The 25,144-nt window shown below is 34.7% G+C and overlaps 1 protein-coding gene across 1 annotated transcript in view; it reads right to left on the reverse strand.

Annotated features, from left to right (window-relative positions):
• Positions 1–25,144, reverse strand: part of ABCB5 (ATP binding cassette subfamily B member 5) — a 119,635-nt gene that overhangs the window by 88,173 nt on the left and 6,318 nt on the right. Inside the window, exons 4-12 of the mRNA XM_032401225.1 lie at positions 21,082–21,136; positions 13,247–13,438; positions 12,989–13,160; positions 10,479–10,603; positions 10,221–10,398; positions 8,605–8,718; positions 8,184–8,294; positions 5,511–5,636; positions 3,707–3,910 (exon numbers count right to left, since the gene is read on the reverse strand). Coding sequence (XP_032257116.1) covers positions 3,707–3,910; positions 5,511–5,636; positions 8,184–8,294; positions 8,605–8,718; positions 10,221–10,398; positions 10,479–10,603; positions 12,989–13,160; positions 13,247–13,438; positions 21,082–21,136 — 1,277 coding nt within the window. The remainder of the gene's footprint in view (positions 1–3,706; positions 3,911–5,510; positions 5,637–8,183; positions 8,295–8,604; positions 8,719–10,220; positions 10,399–10,478; positions 10,604–12,988; positions 13,161–13,246; positions 13,439–21,081; positions 21,137–25,144) is intronic.

Genomic DNA, 25,144 nt, shown 5'->3' on the forward strand with positions numbered 1-25,144 from the left:
ATATAGAAGATTTACACCTTACATTAAATTTGTTCTACTTTAATATTTTTTGATGCTATTGTGAATGCCACTTTTAATTTTATTTTCATTTGTAACTGTTGCCACTATTTAGAAATCTAGTCAACTTTTTTTATAGTTACAGGTCTTACTAAGATTATCTACTTCTTTTTCAGTGAGTTTTGGCAGTTTGTGTCTTTCAATAAATTGACCCTCAACTAAGTAGTCAAATTCATAGGCATAGCTTTGCTCATACTATTCCTGTAATCTTTTAATCTCTTTGAGATCAATAGTGATGTACTATCTTTCATTCCTGAGATTGGTAATTTTTTTCTCTTTTTTGATTCTTTATCAGCCTTGCTATTGTTTTACTGATTTCATTAATCTTTTCAAGCAAACAGCTTTGGATTTTAATGATTCTTTCTAATGTTTTTCTGTTTTTGCTTTCACTGATTTTTGCTCTAATCTTATTTCCCTTCTGTTTGCTTTGGGGTCAACGTGCTCTTCTTACTCCAGTTTCTCATATTGGAAGCTTCATTTACAGATTTTGGATCTTTTTTTCTTTCTCAAAGAAGAATTTAATGCTGTAAATTTCTCTTAAAGCAGTTCTTTAACTGTATTCTACAAGTACTGATACATAGCGGTTTCATTTTTATTTAGTTTAAAATAGTCATTAATTTTCCTTGAAACTTCCTCTTTCAGGCATAAATTATCTACAAGTGAGTTATTTAATTTTCAAAGATTTGTGGATTTTCCAGTCTATGGCCATACCACCCTGAACACACCCGATCTCATCAAATATTTGCAGATTTTTCAGATATATTTCTGTTACTGATTTCTACACTTTAATTCTATTATTGTCTGAGAACATTTTTTATATGTTTTCTTTGAACTTGCAAAGTTGTTTTTTTTTTTAATGGCCCAGAATATTATCTATCTCAGTGAATGTTCCATGTGTACTTGAAAAGAATGTACTCTGCTGTTATTGGGTGGAGTGTTCTATAAATGTCAGTTAGATCTCGTTGTTGGATAGCATTGTTCAGGTCATCTATAGCCTTACTGATTTTCTGCCTACTTGTTCTATCAAGTACTGAAGGCTTCAATAAAATTGTGGGTTTGTCTATTTCTCCTTTTAGGTGTGGCAGTTTTTGCTTCATGCATTTTGAAGCTTTTCTTAAGTGCATAAACATTTAGATTATGATTTCTTGCTTATGGGTCATAGTTTCCTGTTTCTTTGTATATCTGATTATTGCAGAATATATACTGAATTCTGTGCATGTTATGTTGGAGAAACTCTGAATTCTGTTTTCTTCTGAAAACAAAGTTGATTTTTGTTCTAGTAAGCAATTCAAATCCTGACTGATCATTTTGAACTTGTGTAATCCTGGTTTTGTGCTTTGTTGAGGTGAATCTGTAGAAAATCTCTAAACTTGGCAGGACCCAACGTATAAGTTCTATCTCCTCTGGGGATCTTGTCATGGCTTGGTTTTAGAATTTGTTAGGGCAGGTCTAGAGTCAGCATACTCTAAGGTATGGTCTTTACTCCTAAGGTGTGGTCTTTTTTGGTGTCTCAGGTATATGCCTGCGGTATTAAAAAGGTGTTAATGTTATCTCTCCACTCTGGGCTGTGCTTTCAACATCCCCATCACACTCCTTGACTTGTAGTATCTCTGTTCTATTCCCAGCTTTGTAGCAGCTGCTCTCTGGTAATCCTTGGGAAGTCTTATCCTCAGATAAGGATTCCCAAGGGGTGCCTACAGGGACGTCTACCCCAATACCTTAACTCCACAGCTCTTTCATTGCCTCTCCAGTTGCTTAAGCTGCCCTGAAATTCTATCTCTGCCTTTCAGTTTAGTCTAGTGCCATGTTCTGTCTGGATTCCAGTTCACAGAGATGGGGTCAGAGATTTGTTCCTATCCAGAATGCTGCAAATCAGGGACTTTCCTCATGAGTTTTGTTTCTCTCAGGGATCACAGTTTTGTGTTACCTCTTGTCCAATGTTTGGAAACAATTATCCTATGCCTAATATATTTTAACCAGTTTTATGGTTGTTTATGGGAAAAGGTTAGGAAATATCAGTTAATCTTAATACATTAATTTAAAAATAAATAATTAAATTTTTTAAAAAAAAATTTAAAATATTTTAAAAATTTAAAAAATTTAAAAAAATAATTAAAAAATATCATAGAAGTAATGGCATTTATTTTTAAACACCAATTTCCCCAATTTTTCTGTTGAGGACTTCTGGAAATTGTATTTATTACTGTGCTTATTATTATTTCTCTGGTCAACCATGGTTGTGGAATTTAGTTTCCATCATGATAAGCCAGTATCTTTAATTTGTTCTTTGGATTATATCTTTAAGATTTACATTAAATTTATAGCAAGGGACATCTTTGTGTAAATACTGGCCTTTTACTAAAGGCAAGTTGTAACTTATGGGTATGATTTAAGAGGCCCCAGAAAACTCCCTAATTTCAAGTGGGAAACTGAAGATCCTTGGTGTTTGAGGAAAGGAAGTCATTGAAAGTGCCAAAAGGTCAAAGAAAGGAAGTCTGTTTTCCCAAACTACAAGGCAAAGAATGACCTCAAGCCCGTTAATTAATGAGTTTGCTATTCCAATTATGACCCTAAATAATGGGGATAAAAGGTAATTACTGACATAACAAAAGTTTTTATTAAAAGAAACAAAAGAAAGGACAAAATTATTATGACCCATGGAGTATGGTTTGTAAAATATATTCACTGAAATAAACTTCTTTGTTACTGTTGCCTTTTGGTATAGTAGAATTTTATTCTGTATTTTATTTTTTAAAGATTTATTTATTTAGTTTAGTGAGAGAGAGACAGAAAGAGAGGGAAATATGTGCACGTGGTGGGGAGGGGCAGACGGACAGGGAGAGAAAGAATCTCAAGCAGACTCCTTGCTGAGCATAGAGCCCACCGCAGGGCTCGATCTCAGGACCCTGAGATCATGACCTGAGCTGAAACCAAGAGTCGGACGCTTAACTGACTGCACCACCCAGGCACCCCTTATTCTGTATTTTAATTTCAAATCTCATCCTTTTGTAATTCACAGGGTGCTCCCCACAACAGTTTCAGGTGATATTGATGAATGAATACTTTGGGAAATGTAAATAAATGGTTTTTATAGCTATCAATTCTAAATATCCATTAGGATCTGATATGTCCTAATATCAAGAGTTTTAGTTTATTATATCTCTTTCCAAATATGATTTTACATTTCTTGTCCAATATTGGCTTCATGTGCTTCTAAAAAATGGTCCTAGTTTTCCTTTTGCCTTATCACAGAACCTATCTCAACACTGTCTGTGACATTCCCACTTTTAGCCACAAGATGGCCTTACAAATCAACATTCTGCAGACACAGCAATTCTCAGCTTGGACCGATGATCTTGTCTCATATTTCTTTGTTATATTTTAATACATTCTTCATTTATTTTTCTTTTACAGTTGCAGTGAGAACCAGTAAGAACTAAATATGATTTTTAAAAACTGACCTTTCAGTGATGCATTTCTTCTTTTGGTTGCTGCCATGCTTTCTCATTTATAGACATTTCATCTAGGACAATCCAACAATTATTCACACTCCCCCTACTCTATAGAAATTATTGTTTTGTTATCTTATTTTGGAATATTGCACTGCTTTAGTTCTAAGCTAAGAACACAGGCGACATAGTGTACTTACATTGGGAAATGCCATTATAAAATCATAAGCATTTGCTTCCTTTGCTGCTTTCTCAATCTCTTCATCAGTCACTCCATCTCGTCCATATTTAATATTGTTATTAATGGTGGTCTCAAACAAAACAGGCTCTTGGCTGACCACTCCAATATGTTCTCGATAATGGTGCACATTTAAAGTTTTGATGTCATTCCCATCCACTGTGATCTGCCAAACCAAAGAAATGAATCATGTTGTGATGCCTTACACTGCATTGGGTTTAGTCTTTTTTTACTAGTTCAAACCCTAAGCTGAGAAGCAGGGTATTTCAGGGATCAAAGACTTATTTTGATAAAATATTTATAGTATGTATATTGTCAACAGACTTTTTCTGATAGATGGGAACCAATAAAACATCAAAAACCTGGCTTAGAATCTGTCTTGTCAAACCACCTGCATATCTTAACTCTTAAGAAAAACAAATTAGGGGCACCTGGGTGGCTCAGTCGGTTAAGCGGCTGCCTTCGGCTCAGGTCATGATCCCGGGGTCCTGGGATCGAGCCCCGCATCGGGTTCCCCGCTCGGCGGGAAGCCTGCTTCTCCCTCCCCCACTCCCCCTGCTTGTGTTCTCTCTCTGTCAAATAAATAAATAAAATATTTAAAAAAAAAAAAAAGAAAGAAAAACAAATTAGTTCCTATGTAGATACATGCTATAGGAGCCACAAATGTTATCATGTCAACACATGTAACAAACTTCAGTTTTGTTATTTTAAGACTGATGCGACATTTGCATATTTTTCTAGGAAATACACTTTTTTTTTTTTTAAGTTTTATTTCCCACATGGGTCTCAAATTCACAACCCTGAGATCAAGAGTCACATGCTCTTCCAACCGAGCCAGCCAGGTGACCTTAGGAAATACCCTTTCTTCTCTTCAACACCCCATTTCACTGCAAAAGGCAAACATGTCTTCTATTCTTTTGTATAAATAATAGTAAATGAACACAGTCTTCTTCATAGATAGTGCCATTACCCATTACTCCAAATATTCCAGTGGCAGAGCCAAGGTTTGATAATTATAACTCACAGAGCCTATCTTTCTCACCAACTTTGGTATTCTCTCTGGGCATGGGTATTCTATGAAACTGCTTTATGTATGGCATGCTTATCCAATTATTTATTTAATATTAGCATGAATACATGAGTCTAGTATACTCCAAATGAAGACTTAGGAAGTCAAATTTAAATGAAACCAGGCTCTAGCAGAGTAGATTTTCTTTTAAATAGTTGAAAAATCTGAATAGAAGCATTAAAAATCATGCTTCTGTGACTATCATAGTCTTATTCTCTATGCTATTTACAAGGTAACAAAGTCAAGTGCAACATTATGGATGATAGAAAAAAAATGAGAGAGCATATTTTCTACAGATATTCTTCTGGGAAGTTTTGAGAAACTGATAATCTTGTAAATTCTGGGTACTACAAATTATGTTATTTTTCTCCACAGCTTTCATCACCTTCTATCATACTATATGGTTTACTTATTTTATTTGTCGGTCTCTACTTACTACAGTGTAAATTTGATGAGGGCAGAGGTTTTTATGCTTTGCTCATCAATGTTCCCCAGGACATAGAACAGTGCCTAGCACACAGTAGGTGTTCAATAAATATTTGGTGAATGAATGAATATGCAGGAAAGAAAATGATTTGGCTTTTCTCAGCTCCACTGTTAAAAATGAAAAATTGATATATCTGTAAGCTCTCTGTTATAGGTCGTATTTCCTAATTTCATCATGTGGGCTATGAATGATTTTGCTAGGTGCACTTACAAAGCCATTGTCAGGATCATATAACCTTTGTAGAAGCTGGATTGTAGTACTCTTTCCACTGCCGCTGGGGCCAACCAAGGCTACTGTCTCTCCAGACTGAATTTTGAGATTCAGATCTTTCAGAATCTATTGGGATGTAGGGAGAAAAATTCTATAAAAGTAGGTAAGTGAGAATATGATTCACATATTTTCAGAAATTTAATGTATAATTATAAACAGAAAATGAATTCTGTGACACTTAAAAGCAAATTTAGATCTTGTTTTGTTTCATGTACATGTATAATAAAAATTTACATAATTTTGGAAAATGATATCAAAAAAATCTCTTACCATCTCTCTATATAAAGAGGAGATCTAGATTAAGAGTACTCATAGAATATTAACTAGCGACAGCAAACTGTTCACATTTTGAATTTATATCAATTTAACGACTACCAAGTTAGTGAAAGCTTTTATCTTCTAATTTGCAACAACTGAATGAAATCTTGCCAGGTATTTTCATGAGGTATTTAAGAAAATTCTTTCTTAAAAAATATATTTAACATTATCGCAAAATATATTGCAAAGTAAAGCAACCAGCAAGACTCCCTAGGTGCTCCCATGAATGGGATTCCACCATTAGAAACCCTCTTTTTCTGGTAGATCTTATGGGGACATTTCAACTTCGGGTAGCACTTTAAAATTTTTCTCAATAACTGAGGGTTGCTACCAGCTTTAAGTGTCCTACAGACCTGCAATGTGAGAGAAGCCTGACAAATAACTACCCTACCAAAATGACAATAGCAATCAACTTTCACCTATCTTTGCTTGCATTTATATGTACTCAGCCAGAAAACATGGGAATCTCTCCTTGGACTCTCTCACTTTGATTTCCCCATTTGTAAAGAAACAGACCCTTTAAATAAGCTAAACTTTTTATAAAACTTTCAAAGGATCAAGCAGAGAAGAATTCTGTCAAGGAGGTGAGAAACTGGGGACTCCTGGTGGGAGTACCTCCTCTCCCATCTGCACTTCTACTCTGGAGTTGGTTTCTGTACTTTCCTTGGAAGAATCTGTGTTTGTTTGTTTTTTAAAGATTTTATTTATTTATTTGTCAGGGAGATAGAGAAAGAAAGAACACAAGCAGGAGGAACAGCAGGCAGAGGGAGAAGCAGGCTCCCCACTGAGCAAGGAAGCTGAAAGGGAACTCAATCCCAGAACCCTGGGATCATGACCTGAGCTGAAGGCAGCTGCTTAACCTACTGAGCCACCCAGGCATCCCAAGAATCTGTGTTTTGTTTATTTAAAGTGGTAGACTTTTTCTTTGTTTAAAATTATTCATTCTCCAGCTTAACAAAAGGGCCATATTTCAAAAGTTCACTTAAAAATAGTTGCTTAAAACCCAGAGAGCATTTTACCATGCAATATAATGGCAAACTGGTACTTAAGTGTTCAAGAACCAACCCAAATGTAGTTGCAAATGTTGTGTTTATGTTAAGAAAAATGGTAGAAGACAACACTATTCCAGTAATGGTGATTAAATAACAAAAATTTAAAAAAATAAAGAGCTTTGAAAAAAGAATTTCAACCAACGACTTAGAGAAAAATAAGGAAATAGGCGTAGATGGATCTTTTCTGGATGCAAATTATGCAGGGGGCATGTGGGCACTTTAAACTATATTAAAGGTTGATGTCATTAGTAATTTTTATCAATTTTACTTAAAATCATAGTCTCCTTTTTCTTTTTTTTAAAGGTTTTATTTATGAGAGAGAGAGCGTGAGCGAGCAGAGGGAGGAGTAGAGGGAGAGGGACAAGCAGACTCCATGCTGAGCATGAAGCCCAACACAGGGCTCAATCTCAGAATCCTAAGATCGTGACCTGAGCCAAAACCAAGAGTCGTACACTTAAAGGACTGAGTCACCCAGGTGCCCCATGGTCTCCTTTTTCTATGAAATAGGTGTTTTATTAGTAATTACTCTTTGCAATTTTTAGCTGTAATTACTTTTTTTTGGATATATACACAAATAAAACAAAAAGAAAAAGAAAAGACAAATATTTTCACAAGAACGTGTCAAAGACGAAATGATGGAGGGTGGAAAAATTCTGTGCTGCACGTGTGCCTGCGCACTCACAGGAGTGTGTATATGTATCTAAAAGTGAGGAAGAAAGTACTTGAGACACAAATGCTGGTGCAGTAAAGCTCTTAGGAAAGGGAGAAGGGAAAGGCACAACATGTGCATAATTCCTCCAGGTTAGAGGCTAGAAGCTTAAAATGAGTTATCTCTGTTGAGTGGGATAATACCCAGAGACCAGCAATAGGTAATGCCATCAATCCAAGACATTTTGGTGTGCTCCCAAATGCAGAGTAAAGGAATTTCAGGGAATTGAAGATGTTTTGGTCAGTTGAATGTAGAAAAGAGGCTGCAAAATGTAACTAGCTCTTCTAGAGTTTTTGGTCCATTACTGATCTTTCTTTCCCTCCTACTCTCCCCCCATCCCCACTTTCTCTTTCCCTCCCTCCCTCCCTTTCTTCCTCTCTTTCTTTTTTCTTTATTCTCTCTCTTTCTCTCCTGAAGTCTCAAAGAAGAGTAGCAAAATCTTGGTCAAAATGATCCTAAAATAATCTCTTAAGATGAGATCTTAGCCAGTATAATATCAGAAAACTGCACAATTCTATAATTAAATTAAGCTACCTTGACAGATGGTCTTGATGGATAACTGAAAGAAACATTTTTAAATTCCACAGTTCCTCCTATGCATTCTGGTTTATATCCTTTTGTTGAGAAGTTATCTATTGCAGGTTTCTTGGAAAAACAAAGAGAATGTTACAAATCTTCAATGGACTAAGTTGACACTCTACATCTTAAAAATAGTTTAAAGATGGTTTTCTTTCACAATGTTTTATTTTCTGTTTCAGAAGTATATTGAGTTAGACATGAAGGTTTCCATAAAACACAATGTCCTTGTAGAAGAGTTAAAACAATCTCTTTCCATAGCCAATTGTCCAACATGGATTTTGCCCATCTTTTTGTTTTAGTGAAGAAAGTGTGTCAATTTTTTGGTTTCTTTCTTGCAGTAATGGTAGTTTTCTTTCAAAGCAGTTTGAAGTCTTACCTTATCAATAACCTGGAAAATACTAAAGGCAGCTCCTCTGGCTATAGTGAAGGTTTCAAAGTTAGGGGCTGCTGTTCCAATGCAGTAACTACTATGGATTACACTAAAAAAAACCTATAGGAACAAGAAAATAATATTTACCCTCCTCAGTTATGTAAGAGAGACAACAGAATGAAGTGTATACATGGTTGAGATCAGAGAGACATTTGAGAAGTTAGGTGGGAAGGAATGGAAGCTGCTGTCTAAACATAAAGGAAACAAAAGTTAATTCAAGTATGATGGCTTTTTTAAATGTGGAACAACTTTCAATCAGACGTCTTCAAGAAGACATCTTCTTATCACCTGGGAAGTCTGAGTAGGAAAATATGCTTACTGAGGAGTGCTTACTGGTTGAGTGAGGAGGTGAGTTGCACTTCCTCCTTGCTGGTCAATCCCTTAAACTTTACAGAAAAGGATGTCATAGATTTCACTAGCATAGAGACACTGTACTATTTCTGTCCAAAATTCTCTGAATTCGTGTATTATTGGACAACTTTCATTTTCAGACAGACACATGTTTGCAACAAGTGAAATAAGGAAAGAACCCCATAAGCCAGGTACATTTTCCCTATATTACAAATGAGGAAGCTAAGGTTTAACAAGTCATTTGCCCAAAGTCATACATAAATTGAGAAGTAAGGATGTGCCCCAAATTCCTCATGCTCAAGTTTCATTTTTATAAAAGTTTTAATGATGAAAGTCTCAAATCCAAAAGATAACTTTAGTTGACAGAAAAGAAATCTACATAAAATGGGAAGGCCAAATAAGAACTGAAGTATATAGACCAGATCAATTCAGTTCAGCAAGACAAATTGTTCTTAATCCTGAACTGAACTGTTTATTGTTGAAACTTGGGAGGATAACTGAATAAATTAAAATTTAACGCAAAACCCCTAACAGTTTAAAAAAAATCTCTAGGGGTGCCTGGGTGGCTCAGTTGGTTAAGCGACTGCCTTCGGCTCAGGTCATGATCCTGGAGTCCCGGGATCGAGTCCCACGTCAGGCTCCCTGCTCAGCAGGGAGTCTGCTTCTCCCTCTGACCCTCCCCCCTCTCATGCTCTCTATCTCATTCTCTCTCTCAAATAAATAAATAAAATCTTCGAAAAAGAAAATCTCTAAATTGTGATGTTGGACAGAGCTGTAGATAGTCTAACTTTAACATTACTATGCTAAAAGGACCAAGGAAGGGCAGGAGAGTTTAATCTACAGAATATTTCCAGAGGGAAGACATTCAACAAGGTAAATGTAGAGTGCCATCTTACCTCAGTTTGAAAGGGAAAAGTCTCACTAGAGACTGGCCTTTTTGATTGCTGGATTAAGAAAACTCTATATCCCAGTGGAGAATTCATTTATGATTCTTCTAAAAGCATGGTGCTTTTAAAGATACACTGGATGAATAAATCCTGCCAATTCATAACTATAATTTAAAGGTATATACAAATCATTTGATGGAAATAAGTATTTGTTAAAAACATTCATTTTGGATATTCATCGTCATTCAAAGACAAATTTTTACTAAACTCTAGATAAGAAGAGACTATATAGGCCAGTTACCTTTGTTTTCAAACAAGACTTACAGCAAGAACAGTTCCAATGGTATAACCAGGTTCTCCACTAAGAATCAAGGAGGTTCCATACCAAAAAGCAAGTCCGTAGGTTCCATTCATAAAAAAGTACACTGCACCAAGAGAGAGTTTAGAAGCTATTGCCTTTCTTATGCCAATATCCTTTGCGTATTTTAGATTCTGTGTATACCTTAAAAAGACAAAATGCAATGTAACAGACTTTGGGAAAAATAAAACCAAGCAAATATTGTCCTAATTGAAGGAACAGACCTTTGAATTTCTTTTTCCTGGGCCCCAAAGGCTACAACTGTTCGGATTGAAGACAAGACTTCTTCTGCCACAGCCCCAGCTTTGGAATAGGCATTTAATTCCTTAGTCGTCAATGAGATGATTATCTGTAATAAACCATGACCACAGTTAACCAAAAAAATGACCCTGAGGCAGTAACAACGTGCAGAGATTTTAATTCAGGTAGAATCTAGAATAGCAGAATTTTATTATTGAAAAGGCACTTAAGATCATTTGATCTAACTTTCTCAGTTTGCAAATGAGGAAAGCAATGGCCAGAGATATTAACTGACTTTTTAAAGTCTCACAGCAGTGGAAGAGCTTAGTCTGATGTAATCTTCAATCTAAATCTCTACTCTGCCTTCTACAAGTAGCACGTCACTGTTCCCTTCCTATATTTTTAAAACCTTAGAAAATGGGTACTTACATTAATAAAATTGGGAAAGACTTGATTTGGAGATGGGTGTTAGGGACACAGTCCTTTTTGGGTGCACTTTGGAAACTGGTAAGCCTAATTTGACTTGATTTGTTATTATGTAAAAAGCAAGTCTTCCAGAGGCTATGGGTCACAGAAGCAGGAAGAGGAAGATGATCCTGCATAGGTCTGGAATGTGACCCCTGAAGCTATTACTGCATAATGCAGGCTACATAGTACATGCTATATCTCTAACAGTAAGAGGTGAGATTTAAGAGACAGAGAGGAGGCAGAATATCATGCTTGTTGATATTAGGCAGGTTTACCTGATTTTTCAAAATTTTAAAATCAGAATATGCCTTTTTTTTTTTTTTTAAAGATTTTATTTATTTATTTGAGAGAGAGAATGAGATAGAGAGAGAGAGCATGAGAAGGGGCAGGGTCAGAGGGAGAAGCAGACTCCCTGCTGAGCAGGGAGCCCGATGTGGGACTCGATCCTGGGACTCCAGGATCATGACCTGAGCCGAAGGCAGTCGCTTAACCAACTGAGCCACCCAGGCGCCCCAATATGCCTTTTTCTCTATTATACATCTCACTTTCTACTCCTTTAATAGTAAAGGATTTCATTTAGTTTAGCACAATGGTTCAATGAAATGGAATAAGAGGAAAATTGTCCTCTGAGCTGTGAGTCTTTATTGCCTACTCACATAACAAATTTCATTTTCAAAACACATTCCACATAATTGGAGATGATTTTATGTAAGACACGCTCGGATAGTTGTTAAAGTCAGGAGGTAGCATAAACTGAGTAATACTCATTATTTTCTGAATTCACATATGTATCACTGGAGAGGAAGCAGCACCTAGCAAAAAGCCTTGCACATAGCAAATGTTTAATAAATGAATCAAAGTAAGCTAGAAACCACCCACCCTGGCTTCTTTAGTTATTTGGATAACTTTGATCTTTATTTGCTTCTTCTTTACAACCAGTTAATAAAATAGCAGAACTTAGATTTCCCACTGTTGTTCCTTTTAAACTTCTTATCCACTTTACTTTCCTGGGCAGTTAAGTTTAAGTTCTGATCTCAGTAACACACAGTGGGTAATCTTCCTATTGAGGAGGTCCTCATTTCAAATATGCTGGGGATGAAGATTTTTACAAGGGTTATAAGGTCAATACTAGAAGTCTCATTAAATAAAGATTTCTTGTGTAAACATTGAAGCCTGTTAAGAAATTATTCAGCCATAGAATATTTTCATTGCTGCAAATTCTCTTTTGGTTGAACTTGTATAATGTTAGCATATAAACTCAGTGAATTTTATGGCTTTTATTTCCATAAAGAATAATTAGCTTTGCAAAATTAAAAACCTCATCCATCCCTAAGAATGCACTGTGTTTCCAATCTAGGCGATGGATATATACATTGCTAGAATAGCCAGACTTGATTTGGAGAGAGATATTAGGGATATATTGGTTGTTTTTGGACTTAACAAAGAGCATTGGTTTCAAATCCAGATTATAAATAGATTAATATCTTGTGGTATACTCACAATATTGCTAGAAATATAATTTAAAATGAAAATACATAATTTGTTTAAAAAATTGAAACAGATTTCTAAAGTACATAAAAGCAGACATTAGAAGACATTTGCAATGTAATTCAAGAGTCTTATAAAAAATATAAACTTGAAATGGCTGACATGAAAAAGTGTTTACAGTTTTAGGATTTTCTTATTCTGGTCTAGTGAAATGAATTGCACACATTTATCTGGAAATTTAGAACACATAAGGCTCTTCTCTATCCATGCTATCATTTGAAGTTGCACTAGGCTACTAAATGAAGAGGAATTTTTTTAATGTTAGTAAGATATTAAAATTAACCTCATTGTGGCCAAATAACTTGAAGACAAAAAAGTGATTAATAGTGAATAAAATCAAAAGTATTGGTGATGTTTAATATCCCTTTCCATTTTTAGACATAGGATATGAATAGAAATTCCTTTTTTGACAAACTTAGTAAAAAACTTAGTTCACTCTCCTGTTTCCAGTCAACACCGCATTAGCCATCTTGCCTACCCGAGAAAATATGGCTGCTGAAGCAATTATAAGAGGTGATGTGGAGAGAGTCACCAGGGTGAGTTTCCAGCCCTTGACCAAACCAATTGTCAGGCCAATAGAAAAAGTAGATATGTTTTGAAACAACAGAGCAATCTTCTCTCCAATACCATCACTGATTTTGTTGATGTCACTGAAACAAGTAAAAAAAATGCAGTTAAGTCACTGATATAGCATATATGAAAACAAAGTCGATATACTACACATTCATCCTCTTACTCAGTCATGCGAGTGTTAAGTTCACCAATGTCACAACCATCAAACCATCTGATGTCCTGTGCCAAAATTGAATGGAAAAACTGTTTTCGAATTCTTTTGGTCTGTCGTGCTGCTGTCATAACCCAAAAGGAAATCTGCATGTAGCCAAAGACCAAGGCAGTAACTCCTATTCCAATATAATACAGAGTCAACCTGAAAAAAGATTATTGGAAATGTTAGTGAGACTCAAGTGCAGTTTTTCCCTTTGTTATAAAAAAAATGCAATCTATCATAATATTTGATTGAAAGATTTTGTGCTAGAACCTATAAAATAACTAAAAATAAACCTCCATGAGAAGTAAAGTACATTGAACATAAAAATCTAGGTTTCCCTAGTCTAGAGTATATCTCTCTTACATTACTAGTAAAAACTACTATTTTAAAACATTTGCTAGTTATATCTTCTTTCAATAATTTTTAATACTTTTACTTGAAAAGTTACATTGAAGTAATTAAGATAGCTGTACATGGAACAGGTGGATGAAGAAATGATAGTCAAAAGCACTGTAAAAAGTATTTTATTTTATTTTTTATTTTTTAAAGATTTTATTTATTTATTTGACAGAGAGAGACACAGCGAAAGAGGGAACACAAGCAGGGGGAGTGGGAGAGGGAGAAGCAGGCTTCCTGTGGAGCAGGGAGCCCGATGTGGGCCTCGATCCCAGGACCCTGGGATCATGACCTGACCCGAAGGCAGACGCTTAACGACTGAGCCACCCAAGCGCCCCTGTACAAAATATTTAAAAAATATATAGATTATTAAATACAAAATTTAACTTCAGGAATTTGCCCTAAGGAAACATGTAAAAAGATTAATCTAGCTGGATGGTCATGGTAGTTAACAACAATAAAGAAAAGCTGAAAACAATCTAACAAGAGACCAGATAAATGGAATCATTTAAGAAATGTACTGGGTACCAACTATGAGTGGGGTTTTAGAGATACAGTCATGAGCAAGATAATAAGGCCCTCCTTATTCATGAAGAGTTTACATTATGGTGGGAGGAGACAGACAATACACACAGAAAAAGAATTTCAGGTTGTTCTATGAGGGAAGTAAACAGGGTGATAAGTCACAGAATAACCAGTGAGTAAAGGTGGGTTGGGAGAGCTACTGCAGACAGAGTGGTTAAGAAAAACTTTTTTGAGGAAGTAATATTAGAACTGGGTTCCAAAGGGTAAAATGGAACCAGCTCATAAAAAGCAAGAAAAGTATATTCTAGGGAGAGAGAAAAATAATAAGGTCTGAGGCAGGAAAAAGCTTAGCATGTTCCAGGAACAAAAGAACTCCAAAGTGGTATGAAATGATTAGGTCAGAGAATTTAGCAAATATTGTAGGGCAGCCATGGTGCATTGCACAGGCTTTAAGAAAAAATGTAGACCATTGGAAAATCTAAGCACTGGATGGCCTTATCAGTTCAACTTTTAAAAAGATCACTCTGGCTCCTCTATGGAGAATGAATGGAAGCAGGCAGTTTAGTTAGGAGGCTATTGCAATGGCCAGTGTGAGAAGGCTAGGGACTTGGATGAAGATGGTGGCAACTGATGTATAAAGAAATGGACAGATTCTAGTTATATTTTGGAAATACAGCAAACTGAAATTGCCGATGTACTGACTGTGAGGAATGCAGGAAGGGGAGAAATTAAGGATAACTCCTTAGATTTTGTTTTGAGCAACTGGGTGAATGGTATGCCATGTACAGCTGTGGGCAACTGGGAATGGAATAGATTTGTAGGGGATTGTTTTGATTTAGATACATTAAGACCAAGATGCCTATTAAACATCAAAGTGGGGATCAAGTAAGAAGCTGAAAATGAGAGTCTGAAATAGTTGGAGCAGGGTCTAGGCTAGAGATGTAAATCTGAAAGTCATCAGCTTACAGGTGGTAATTAAAACAAAGGACTGACTGAGACTACCCACAGAGAGAGAGTTAAGTGTAGATAAAAAAGATAGAGGACCAAAGAATGAGCTCAGGTAGACATGGTAGAGTCTGAGATGAAGAGAAAGAGCCTGCAAAAGCAAGCTGAGGAGTGGCCAACATGGTAGGTAGAAAGCCAGGAAAGTGAAGTATCAAGGAAAACACAGAGGAACATACAACTGCTCCCCATTATTCCCAGATTCGGTGTTGGCAAATCTGCTCGCTCATTAAAGCTTATTTTTAACCCCCAAATCAATACTCAGATGTTTTCATTGTTACTCATGGACATGTACAGAGTGTAAAAAGTCTGAGTTGCCCAACAAAGACGTTCCCAGCTGAGGTTGAACAAGACAACACTATGCCTTCTTGTTTCAGCACTCACATCGTAAAAAGGTGTCGTTTTTGTGGTCTATGTAGTGCCACCTTTTCCTGACTTTTGTGTTTTTGTTTAATTTTTGATGATTCCACTGTTTAAAATGACTCTTAGGCAGCATATTTAAGTGCTGTCTAGTATTCCTAAGTGTAAGAAAGCTGTGATGTATCCTATGGAGAGAATGTATGTGTTAGATAGGTGTCATTCGGGCATGAGTTACAGTGCTATTGACTATGAGTTCAATGTTAATGAATCAACAATATATATTAAGTAAGTTGTCTTTAAATGGAAATACACATAAAATGAGGATATGTGTTGAATGATGAATATGTTGTGACCAGAGGCTCACAGGAACCCAACCCTGTATTTACCCTAGTAACAACGGTTTAATATTTGCTAATTTAGTATTCATGACAACTTAAATAAAACTATTGCAAATAATAAGAGCTGACTGTTTCCTAATGTTTACAATATTGTAAGAAGAAAATGGGTTATAAAAGCAAATCAAAAGAAGAAATGCAAGATCTGAACACTGAACTACAAAACACTGTTGGGAGAAATTAAAGAAGATCTAAATAAATAGAGAGGTAATCCATGTTCATGGATTGGAAGACTCAATGTTGTTAAGATGAAAATATCCTCAAATTGATGTATAGATTCAATACAATCCCTATCAAAAATCTAAGTAGACTTTCTGGCAGAAATTGGCAAGATGATCCTAAAAGGTACATAGAAATGAACAGAACTCAGAAGAGCCAAGATAATTTTTACGAAGAACAAAGTTGGAGGACTTATAATTCTTGATTTTATTTATTTATTTATTTATTTATTTATTTATTTATTTATTTTCTAAAACTGCACTAATCAAGACAGTATAATACTAGCATAAGAATAGATATATCAATAAATGCAGCAACACTGAGAGAACAGAAACTAATCCTTATATTCGGACAAATGATTTTTAGCAAAGGTGCCAAGGCAAAGGAGAAAGGAGAATAGATAATTTTTTCAAGGAATAGTGCCAGGACAAATGGATATAGCCATATACAAAAAAGTTAGAACCTTATCTTGTAACAGTCACGAAAATAAACTCAAAATGGACCATAGACCTAAGTGTAAAAGCTAAAATGTTCAAAGTCCCAGAAGAAAATGTAGGAGAAAATATTCATGATCTTGGTTTAGGCAAAGAATTCTTACATCCAAAGGTACAATTTCCATAAAAGAAAAACTTGATAAACTGTACATCATCATCAAAACTTAAAACTATTGTGCTTCAAAAGAAACCTTTAATAAAATGAAAAGACTAGCTACAGACTAGAAGAAAGTATTTGCCAATCACACATATGACAAAGAACTTGTATCTAGAATAGAATTCTCATAATTCTGTAATAAGACAAATGACACAATTAAAAAATAGGCAAAATATTTGAACATTTAACCAAAGAAAATATATGAATGCCTAAAAAGTAATGAAAAAAATGCTCATTATTAGTCACTGGAGAAATGCAAGTTAAAGTCACAATATGATACCACTCCACACCTACTACTATGATTATAATAAAAAAGACAGACAATAAACAAATGTTGACAAGGATATGGAGAAATTGGAACACTTACACATTGGTGAAAAAGCAAAATGGTGTAGCCACTGTGGAAAACAGTTTGGCAGTTTCTTAAAAAGACAAACATAACTTACCATATGACCCAGCAATTCCACTCCTAGGTATCTACCCAAGAGAAATAAAAACGTATGTGTACACAAAGACTTCTATATTGACATTCATAGAACCATTATTTTTAAATAGCCAAAAACCAGAAACAATCCAAATATCCATCAACTAGTGAACAGATAAACACTAGAGGTGTAGCCCTGCAATGGATTACTATTAAGCAATACAAAGGAATAAACTACTGACACATGTTACAACATGGATGAAACTCAAAAACATTATGCTAATAAATAAAAGAAGCCAGATACCCTACATATTATATGTTTCCATACACATGCAAAGTCCAGGCCATGGAAATTTTTAAGATAGGAAACAGATAAGTGGTTGCCTGGGGACTGGGTGTGGGAATGGGGATTGACTACAAAGGAGGGATCTCTGTAGAGTAATGGAAGTGGGCTAAAAAAGGATTGTGGTGATGGTTGCACAACTCTGTCAGTTTACTAAAAATCATTGAATTGTACAGTTAAAACTGTAGAGTTTTATAAGTAAATTATGCCTCAATAAAGCTGTTAAAATCATATGAACAGTATAATTCCAATTATATTAAAATTATAAATGCATACTCATACATTTAAAAAAGTTGTAATAATATAAACCAAAACTAATGTTTATTATCTATTAGTGGCAGGATATTATAAGTGATTTAATTTTCTTTGTGCATTTTTATCTTTTTACACTATGTACAATGAAAATATTAAGCATTTAATCAGAAAAAGTAAATTTTTTACAGAAAAAATAATTTTTACAGAAGCCTTGTTACACTTTTTAAGAGACTATTCCTTAAAAACAAAGAAAACAACACATTCAATTTATTCCAAATGGATGATACTATACTTATTAACTCCTCATTTATCCAGTAATCAGACTTCCAAACTACCTGGGACCCAGCAGAAGAAACCCCAGTATCCCAGAGCCCAGGTATTTTATTTTGTTTGCATCAGGAAATGAAACTACCTTCATAGTCTAAGTCTTCTCATTCAAAACTGCATGCAAATTAAGGTTGATTTTATGGCTTCATTTATTGAGCATTTATTTTGTGTTAAATATTATGTCAGGCCCTTGACATATCTGAGTATCATTGGATCTTCAGGAAGTATTAACATCTCATTTTACAGATGAAGAAACCAAAGCTTACAGAAGTTACTTAACAGCTTGTATAGTTAAAAAGTGGCAGAGCCCAAGATCTGAATCCTGAATCCGTGATCTGAATCCTGAACTTAAAATCTGAATAACTTTAGCAATATTTCTGAGGAAAAAAGGTTCTCAAGTAGATTTGGGAAACCCTGTATACCTAGCATCATTCCTCCTTGGAAACTGATAATATACATGAACATACCAAAAAATCAAAAAGTAGAGAAATTGTTTAATTTTGTTCAACTCTTTTGTTCAACTCAACTGTCTCAGACCAATTAACTATGAACATCCACCTCCTTTTACAATGTATCACCTATTAACAGTCCCATTGTACACAATCTGGGAATTATTCTAGGCCACTACTTGATGCCACTAATTACTATCAGCCAATATCCGATTTTATCTTCTTCCTAAATAAGAGAACCTCCATTGTATTTGAAGTGGCAATATGCCCAGCTAAAATGGATGTGGTCATAGCACTAGTACAAAAACAGAGGGTGCCCAGTCCCTAATGGCTTTTGAGCCATATTTCATACTAAGACTACTTACTTTCAGATATTTATATGTGAGAGAAATAATTTCTATCATGGTTAAAGAACTATTATAAAGGATTTTACATTAAATGCAATTGAGCTAAATCTAACACAACCATGGATATAGTTCACCCCTTCATTTTCAAGTAGATTATGAAAGATATATCAGAAGCAGTAAAAGGGAGGGAACAAGTTGCTTAGAAGTTCATATGGAATTAATCAATTAACTCTTGAGGGAAGAGGAGGCATCATATTTACCAGCAATAATCTTGGGACTATTTGGTCATTATGATTTGGATTCAATAAGAAAATATTCAATTATTTTCAGAATATTTGGTAAATAAAACAAGGATACAGGTTGAACATTAAAATGTTAAACTTACATAAAGCTATGAGTCATTGTCTTTGGAAAATAACATAGGTGGAATAAAATTCTTTGTTTCCTGATGATTATAGCTGAAACAGGTATTACTTTATCCTCATCAAAAAAGAAGATATAAAGCAATGATTCCCAGAAATGTGTTCATCAAAACATTAGTTTCACAGGATGTTACCAGGTGTGTGGGGGAAAAATTGGGTCTTATAGTCAAATAGGTTTTAATAACTTGGAGTAAATGGAGTTTTACTATACTTATCTGTCCTGTATGTACCCAAGAGGAGGAAAACCAGTTTGACCACGGAATCTTTTTGTCTTCATGTATCCCAAATATCCCAAAACAGAACACCAGTTTGAGAAACAATAGCGTAATAAATACTACAGTATAAATGTTAATAATTTTTTGGTAAATTTTGTAACCTTCTAATAATTGTATACAGACATATCTTTTCATTTTATTCTTTTTTAAATCTGTTCTTTAAATGGATGCTCCTATTTTTAAAAGTTCCAAACTTCTTTGTAAGAAACTCAAACTTCATGATTATACACCAGAACCCCAGTATGACATTGTAGGAACAGAATTCAGTAGAAGGCAATACACTGGATTTCAATCAGGAATTTTCAAAAGAACCAATATAAGGAAATTTTATGTAAAAGTTGCTAAAAACCAGAACTGCCTCTCAAAGAAAGTTGAGGCTGCAGCAAAGTACAACTGGAGAGGGCGCCATTTACATTGCAAAGAACAGTACTGTACAATAAAATTTTCTGTGACGAAGCAAATGTTCCGTATCTGTGATATACAAGGTGGCACCAGCCAAATGTGGCTACTGAACACTTGAAATGTGACTGAGAACGAGGAACTAAATACTTAGGTTTTATTCAGTTTTAATTAATTCAAATTTAAGTAACCATATGTAGCTGTGGCTAACATACTGGACAGTGCAGGTCAAGAATTATGGCCCAGAGAGCAATGTGATCGGTGTCCCTTGGGTTGTGCAACATGCAGGCTTCACTTTTGGGAGAAAAATGAGGGATTACTTAGGTCTGTAGCAAAAACTCTCATAATTTTAGTGAGATGCTACGGAAGTCCAGTGAATATTCTCAGTAAAGCAGCATCTAACAAACTTAATACACGACAAAGGAAACGATACTGTTTCATACACAAACTACAAAAACTGAATGTCCTTATAAATTATTTACTTCAGATTTTATAATTTTTAGTTTGAATACATTACCATAATAGTCTGAAAATTAGTCTTCAAAATTAGTCAATAAAACTTTACGTTTTAATTTTTAAAATTATATTATTATTTTTACTATTTGCTGCACATGACTTTTTGGTTTTTAAAGTTTATAGAAGTAGTATTTTTCTATAAGGCTTGTAAGGAAAATAATTTGAAAATAAGGAAAAACAAATCCTTTAGCCTTTAGGATATGTACCTTCAGTTCTAGAAGGCAAAATTGGCCTAAAAATGCAAATCCCAAAATGAATTTTCTATTGATGAAAATTCTGTCAAATACAACTTAAAGCATATGAACCTACATTACCTTTCAAATCAAAGAAAAAATTATGTATAGTTATATTTTATATATCTAATGAAAGGAAAGGTCTCATTTGCTTTAATCACTTATATGTGATATTAATAATGATCAAACCTCAGTTTTCTCCTTGTAAGTACTGAATAACGCAGTATGCAATAAACATGATATTAACATTTTATTTGTACTTACTTAATCATATCTTCATTCAGTTTCTCTTGAGACTGAGTACAATTCTGGTAATTTGCTGTAAAACAGTGTTTTAAATTATGAAAACAATTAATTTATAATTGGCCACACTGTTTCATACATAGCCCTCCAAACCAAATATAATGCATTCTCAAGAAAATGGACTTAGTATCTTAGATTTATAATAATCTTAACTTTCTATTCTTTAAACTAAAATTTGAAATCGTTATCTCTGGTCTCAAAAAGAACTCCTGCAATGTGAAAAATTATAAGGAAATATTAACCATGTAGCTCATACCTGGAAAAAATTCATTAGGACAGGTCTGATTTCAGATAACAGTTGTGTAAGTAATAGTAATAGAACTCACCTTTCCCGATGAGATTATGCATTTAGAATTCAGTTTGAGGTACCCCAGGGAATAATTTAGAAAGTCCAAGAAAAGCAAGAACACATGTGACAGTTTTAGAAGTAACAGTCATAGCAAAAATTTAAGTGGAGCTCATTGAAATATGTTGGGTATAACAAGGACAGCAACATAATTAAACAGTATTTAAAATAATCTTTGGTTTATAAGTTTTATATGTAAACTTTTCTATATATCTTCTAGTAAAAAATATAACACACATTAATTATTATATCAAGGTCGTGATTTCACAAACAGCACAAAACAGTGGTCAATATCCACTATCATAATCTTCTTTCTTAAACCTCTATAATTAGCTTTTTTCCTAGATTTTTTATATATTTATTTTAGATAGAGAACGTGAGAATGAGCAGAGTGAGAGAGAGAATCTCAAGCAGACTCCATGCTCAGTGTAGAGCCTGATACGGGGCTTGATCTCACAACCCTGAGATCATGACCTGAGCCGAAATCAAGAGTTGGGTGCTTAACTGACTGAACTACCCAGGTACTCCAAAACCTCTATAATAAACATTTGAAATGAATTCCAGACATCTTGTCTATTCTTTTAGATAACCACAACATCACATATGATAACCTCTACAATCTTTATTTTTATGCAAACAATAATTTTTCCCTTATTCCATTTATGGAATTATGGTAGGAAAAAATTTTAAAGCAGTTTATTCCATATATTAGAATTAACACAGAAGTACTAAACTCTAGTGGAAAGTTTTAATGAGATCAACTAAACTAATAAAGAGAATAAACATTGTTTCTAAAAATGAGACCTAAAAATCACATAAAAATGGCATATTCTCATTTTGGAGATTATATTAACAGAGGTAGTATGTGCAAAAGTTCAGTGCTGGCACAAAAATGGGCTATCAGTGAGCTATTATTCATATTTTCATTTGTAGGAGCAAATAATCCTCCTCTACATTCCTCCAGAAAATCAATGCTAAGATGAAGATATATTATTTAATGTCCTCACTTCTCTTTAATAATATGTCATGATATACTAATAATATCAATGTATTTATCTAAACCTTTAACAAACCTCTTTACATGTTCACTGCATTTGACAGACTACATAATGAAATTCAAAAAACCTGGAGAAGCCTTAAACAAAATCAAAAATTAAAATTCAAAGCAATATCAGTTGCTATGTACTGCCCATCCTATCTAAAGCTGGTAAGAGAATCAATTATAGAGTAGCTCTAACAAAAGAAATACTCCCAAGCCTATTGATTTAGGTTGCTAGGGTTTTTTTCCCCTCCTTTCACTCATTAATTTGGAGAGAGGGACACAGTTGGCAGTCAATAAATATTTACTCAGTGAATTGGTGGCTCCATTTGTTTAATAAACAGAATAGCATCCTTAATTTTCTTTCTATCATTAAAATATTAAAAATTAATAACTGTAGACAGGAGATCATCACATGAAAGGATCTAGAGGTGGAAGCGATGGTTTTATTCTGCTCAAACAAGACTAGGACACTTGAAAGATTAGCTTTCAGGTGGAAAACAAGAGGATATAAATTAGTATTTAAAGTTAAATAGGCCAGAGAGGGAGTACAGTATAAAAAGCTAGGCTTATGTCTAAAAGACAGTCCAGTTTTTCAAAAAAAATTTATTAAATTCAATTTAACATATAGTATATTATTATTTTCAGGGGTAGAATTTAGAGATTCATCAGTTGCATTTAACACCCAGTGCTCATTATATCAAGGGCCCTCCCTTAATGTCTATCACCCAGTTATCCCATCCCCCACCCACCTCCCCTCCAGCAACCCTCAGTTTCTATAGTTAAGAGTCTCTATGGGTTGTCTCCCTCTCTGTTTTTGTCTTATTTTATTTTTCCTTCCCTTCCCCTATGTTCATCTGTTTTGTTTCTTAAATTCCACATGAGTGAAATCAGATGTTATTTGTCTTTCTCTGACTGACTTATTTCACTTGGCATAATACCCTCTAGTTCCATCCATGTCATTGCAAATGGCAAGATTTCATTCTTTTTTGATGGCTGAGTAATATTCCAGTATATATATATATATATATATATATATATATATATATATATATATATACCACCTCTTTATCCATTCATCTGTTGCCGGACATCTGGGCTCTTTCCATTGTTTGGCTATTGTGGACATTACTGCTATAAACACTGGGGTGCATGTACCCCTTCAAATCAGCACTTTTGTATCCTTTAGATAAATACCTAGTAGTGCAATTGCTGGGCTATAGGGTAGCTCTATTTTTAACTTTTTGAGGAACCTCCATACTGTTTTCCACAGTGGCTGCCCCAGCCTGCATTCCCACCAACAGTGTAAGAGGGCTCCAATTTCCTCCCCATTCTCGCCAACATCTGTTTCCTGAGTTGTTCATTTTAGCTGTTCTGACCGGTGTGAGGTGGTATCTCATTATGGTTTTGACTTGTATTTCCCTGATGCTGAGTGATGTTAAGCATCTTTTCATGTGTCTGTTGGCCATTTGCATGTCTTTGGAGAAATGTCTATTCATGTCTTCTGCCCATTTCTTGACTGGATTTTTTGTTTTTTTGGGTGTTGAGTTTGATAAGTTCTTTATAGATTTTAGATACTAGCCCTTTATCTGATATGTATGTCACTTTTGAGTATCCTCTCCCATTCCGTAGGTTGCTTTTTAGTTTTGTTGATTGTTTCCTTTGCTGTGCAAAAGCTTTTTATCCTGATGAAGTCCCAATAGTTCATTTTTGCTTTTGTTTTCCTTGCTTCTGGAGACATGTCAAGCAAGAAGTTGCTGCAGCTGAGGTCAAAGTGGTTGCAGCCTGTATTCTCCTCTAGGATTTTGATGGATTCCGGTCTCACATTTAGGTCTTTCATCCATTTTGAGTTTATTTTCATGTATGGTGTAAGAAAGTGGTCCAGTTTCATTCTTCTGCATGTGGCTGTCCAATTTTCCCAACACCACTTGTTGGAGAGACTGTCTTTTTTCCATTGGACATTCTTTCCTGCTTTGTCGAAGATTAGTTGACCATAGAGTTGAGGGTCCATTTCTGGGCTCTCTATTCTGTTGCACTGATCTATGCATCTGTTTTTGTGCCAGTGCCATACTGTCTTGATGATTAACAGCTTTGTAATATAGCTTGAAGTCTGCAATTGTGATGCCTCCAGGTTTGGTTTTCTTTTTTAACATTCCTCTGGCTATTTGGGGTCTTTTCTGGTTCCATACAAATTTTAGGATTGTTTGTTCCAGGTCTGAGAAAAATGCTGGTGGCATTTTGATAGGGATTGCACTGAATGTGTAAATTACTTCGGGTAGCATAGACATTTGAATAATATTTGTTCTTCCAATCCATGAGCATGGAATATTTTTCCATTTCTTTGTGTCTTTCTCAATTTCTTTCATAAATGTTCTATAGCTTTTAGAGTACAGATCTTTTACCTCTTTGGTTAGGTTTATTCCTAGGTATCTTATGGTTTTCGGTGCAATTGTAAACGGGATTGATTCCTTGATTTCTCTTTCTGCTGCTTCATTGTTAGTGTATAGAAATGCAACAGACTTCGTGCATTGATTTTATATCCTGTGATTTTGCTGAATTCCTTTATCAGTTCTAGAAATTTTTTGGTGGAGTCTTTCAGGTTTTCTACATAGAGTATCATGTCATCTGCGAAAAGTGAA

This window comes from Phoca vitulina, unplaced genomic scaffold, assembly GCF_004348235.1.
Source record: "Phoca vitulina isolate PV1807 unplaced genomic scaffold, GSC_HSeal_1.0 scaffold4, whole genome shotgun sequence".
Lineage (NCBI taxonomy): Eukaryota > Metazoa > Chordata > Mammalia > Carnivora > Phocidae > Phoca > Phoca vitulina.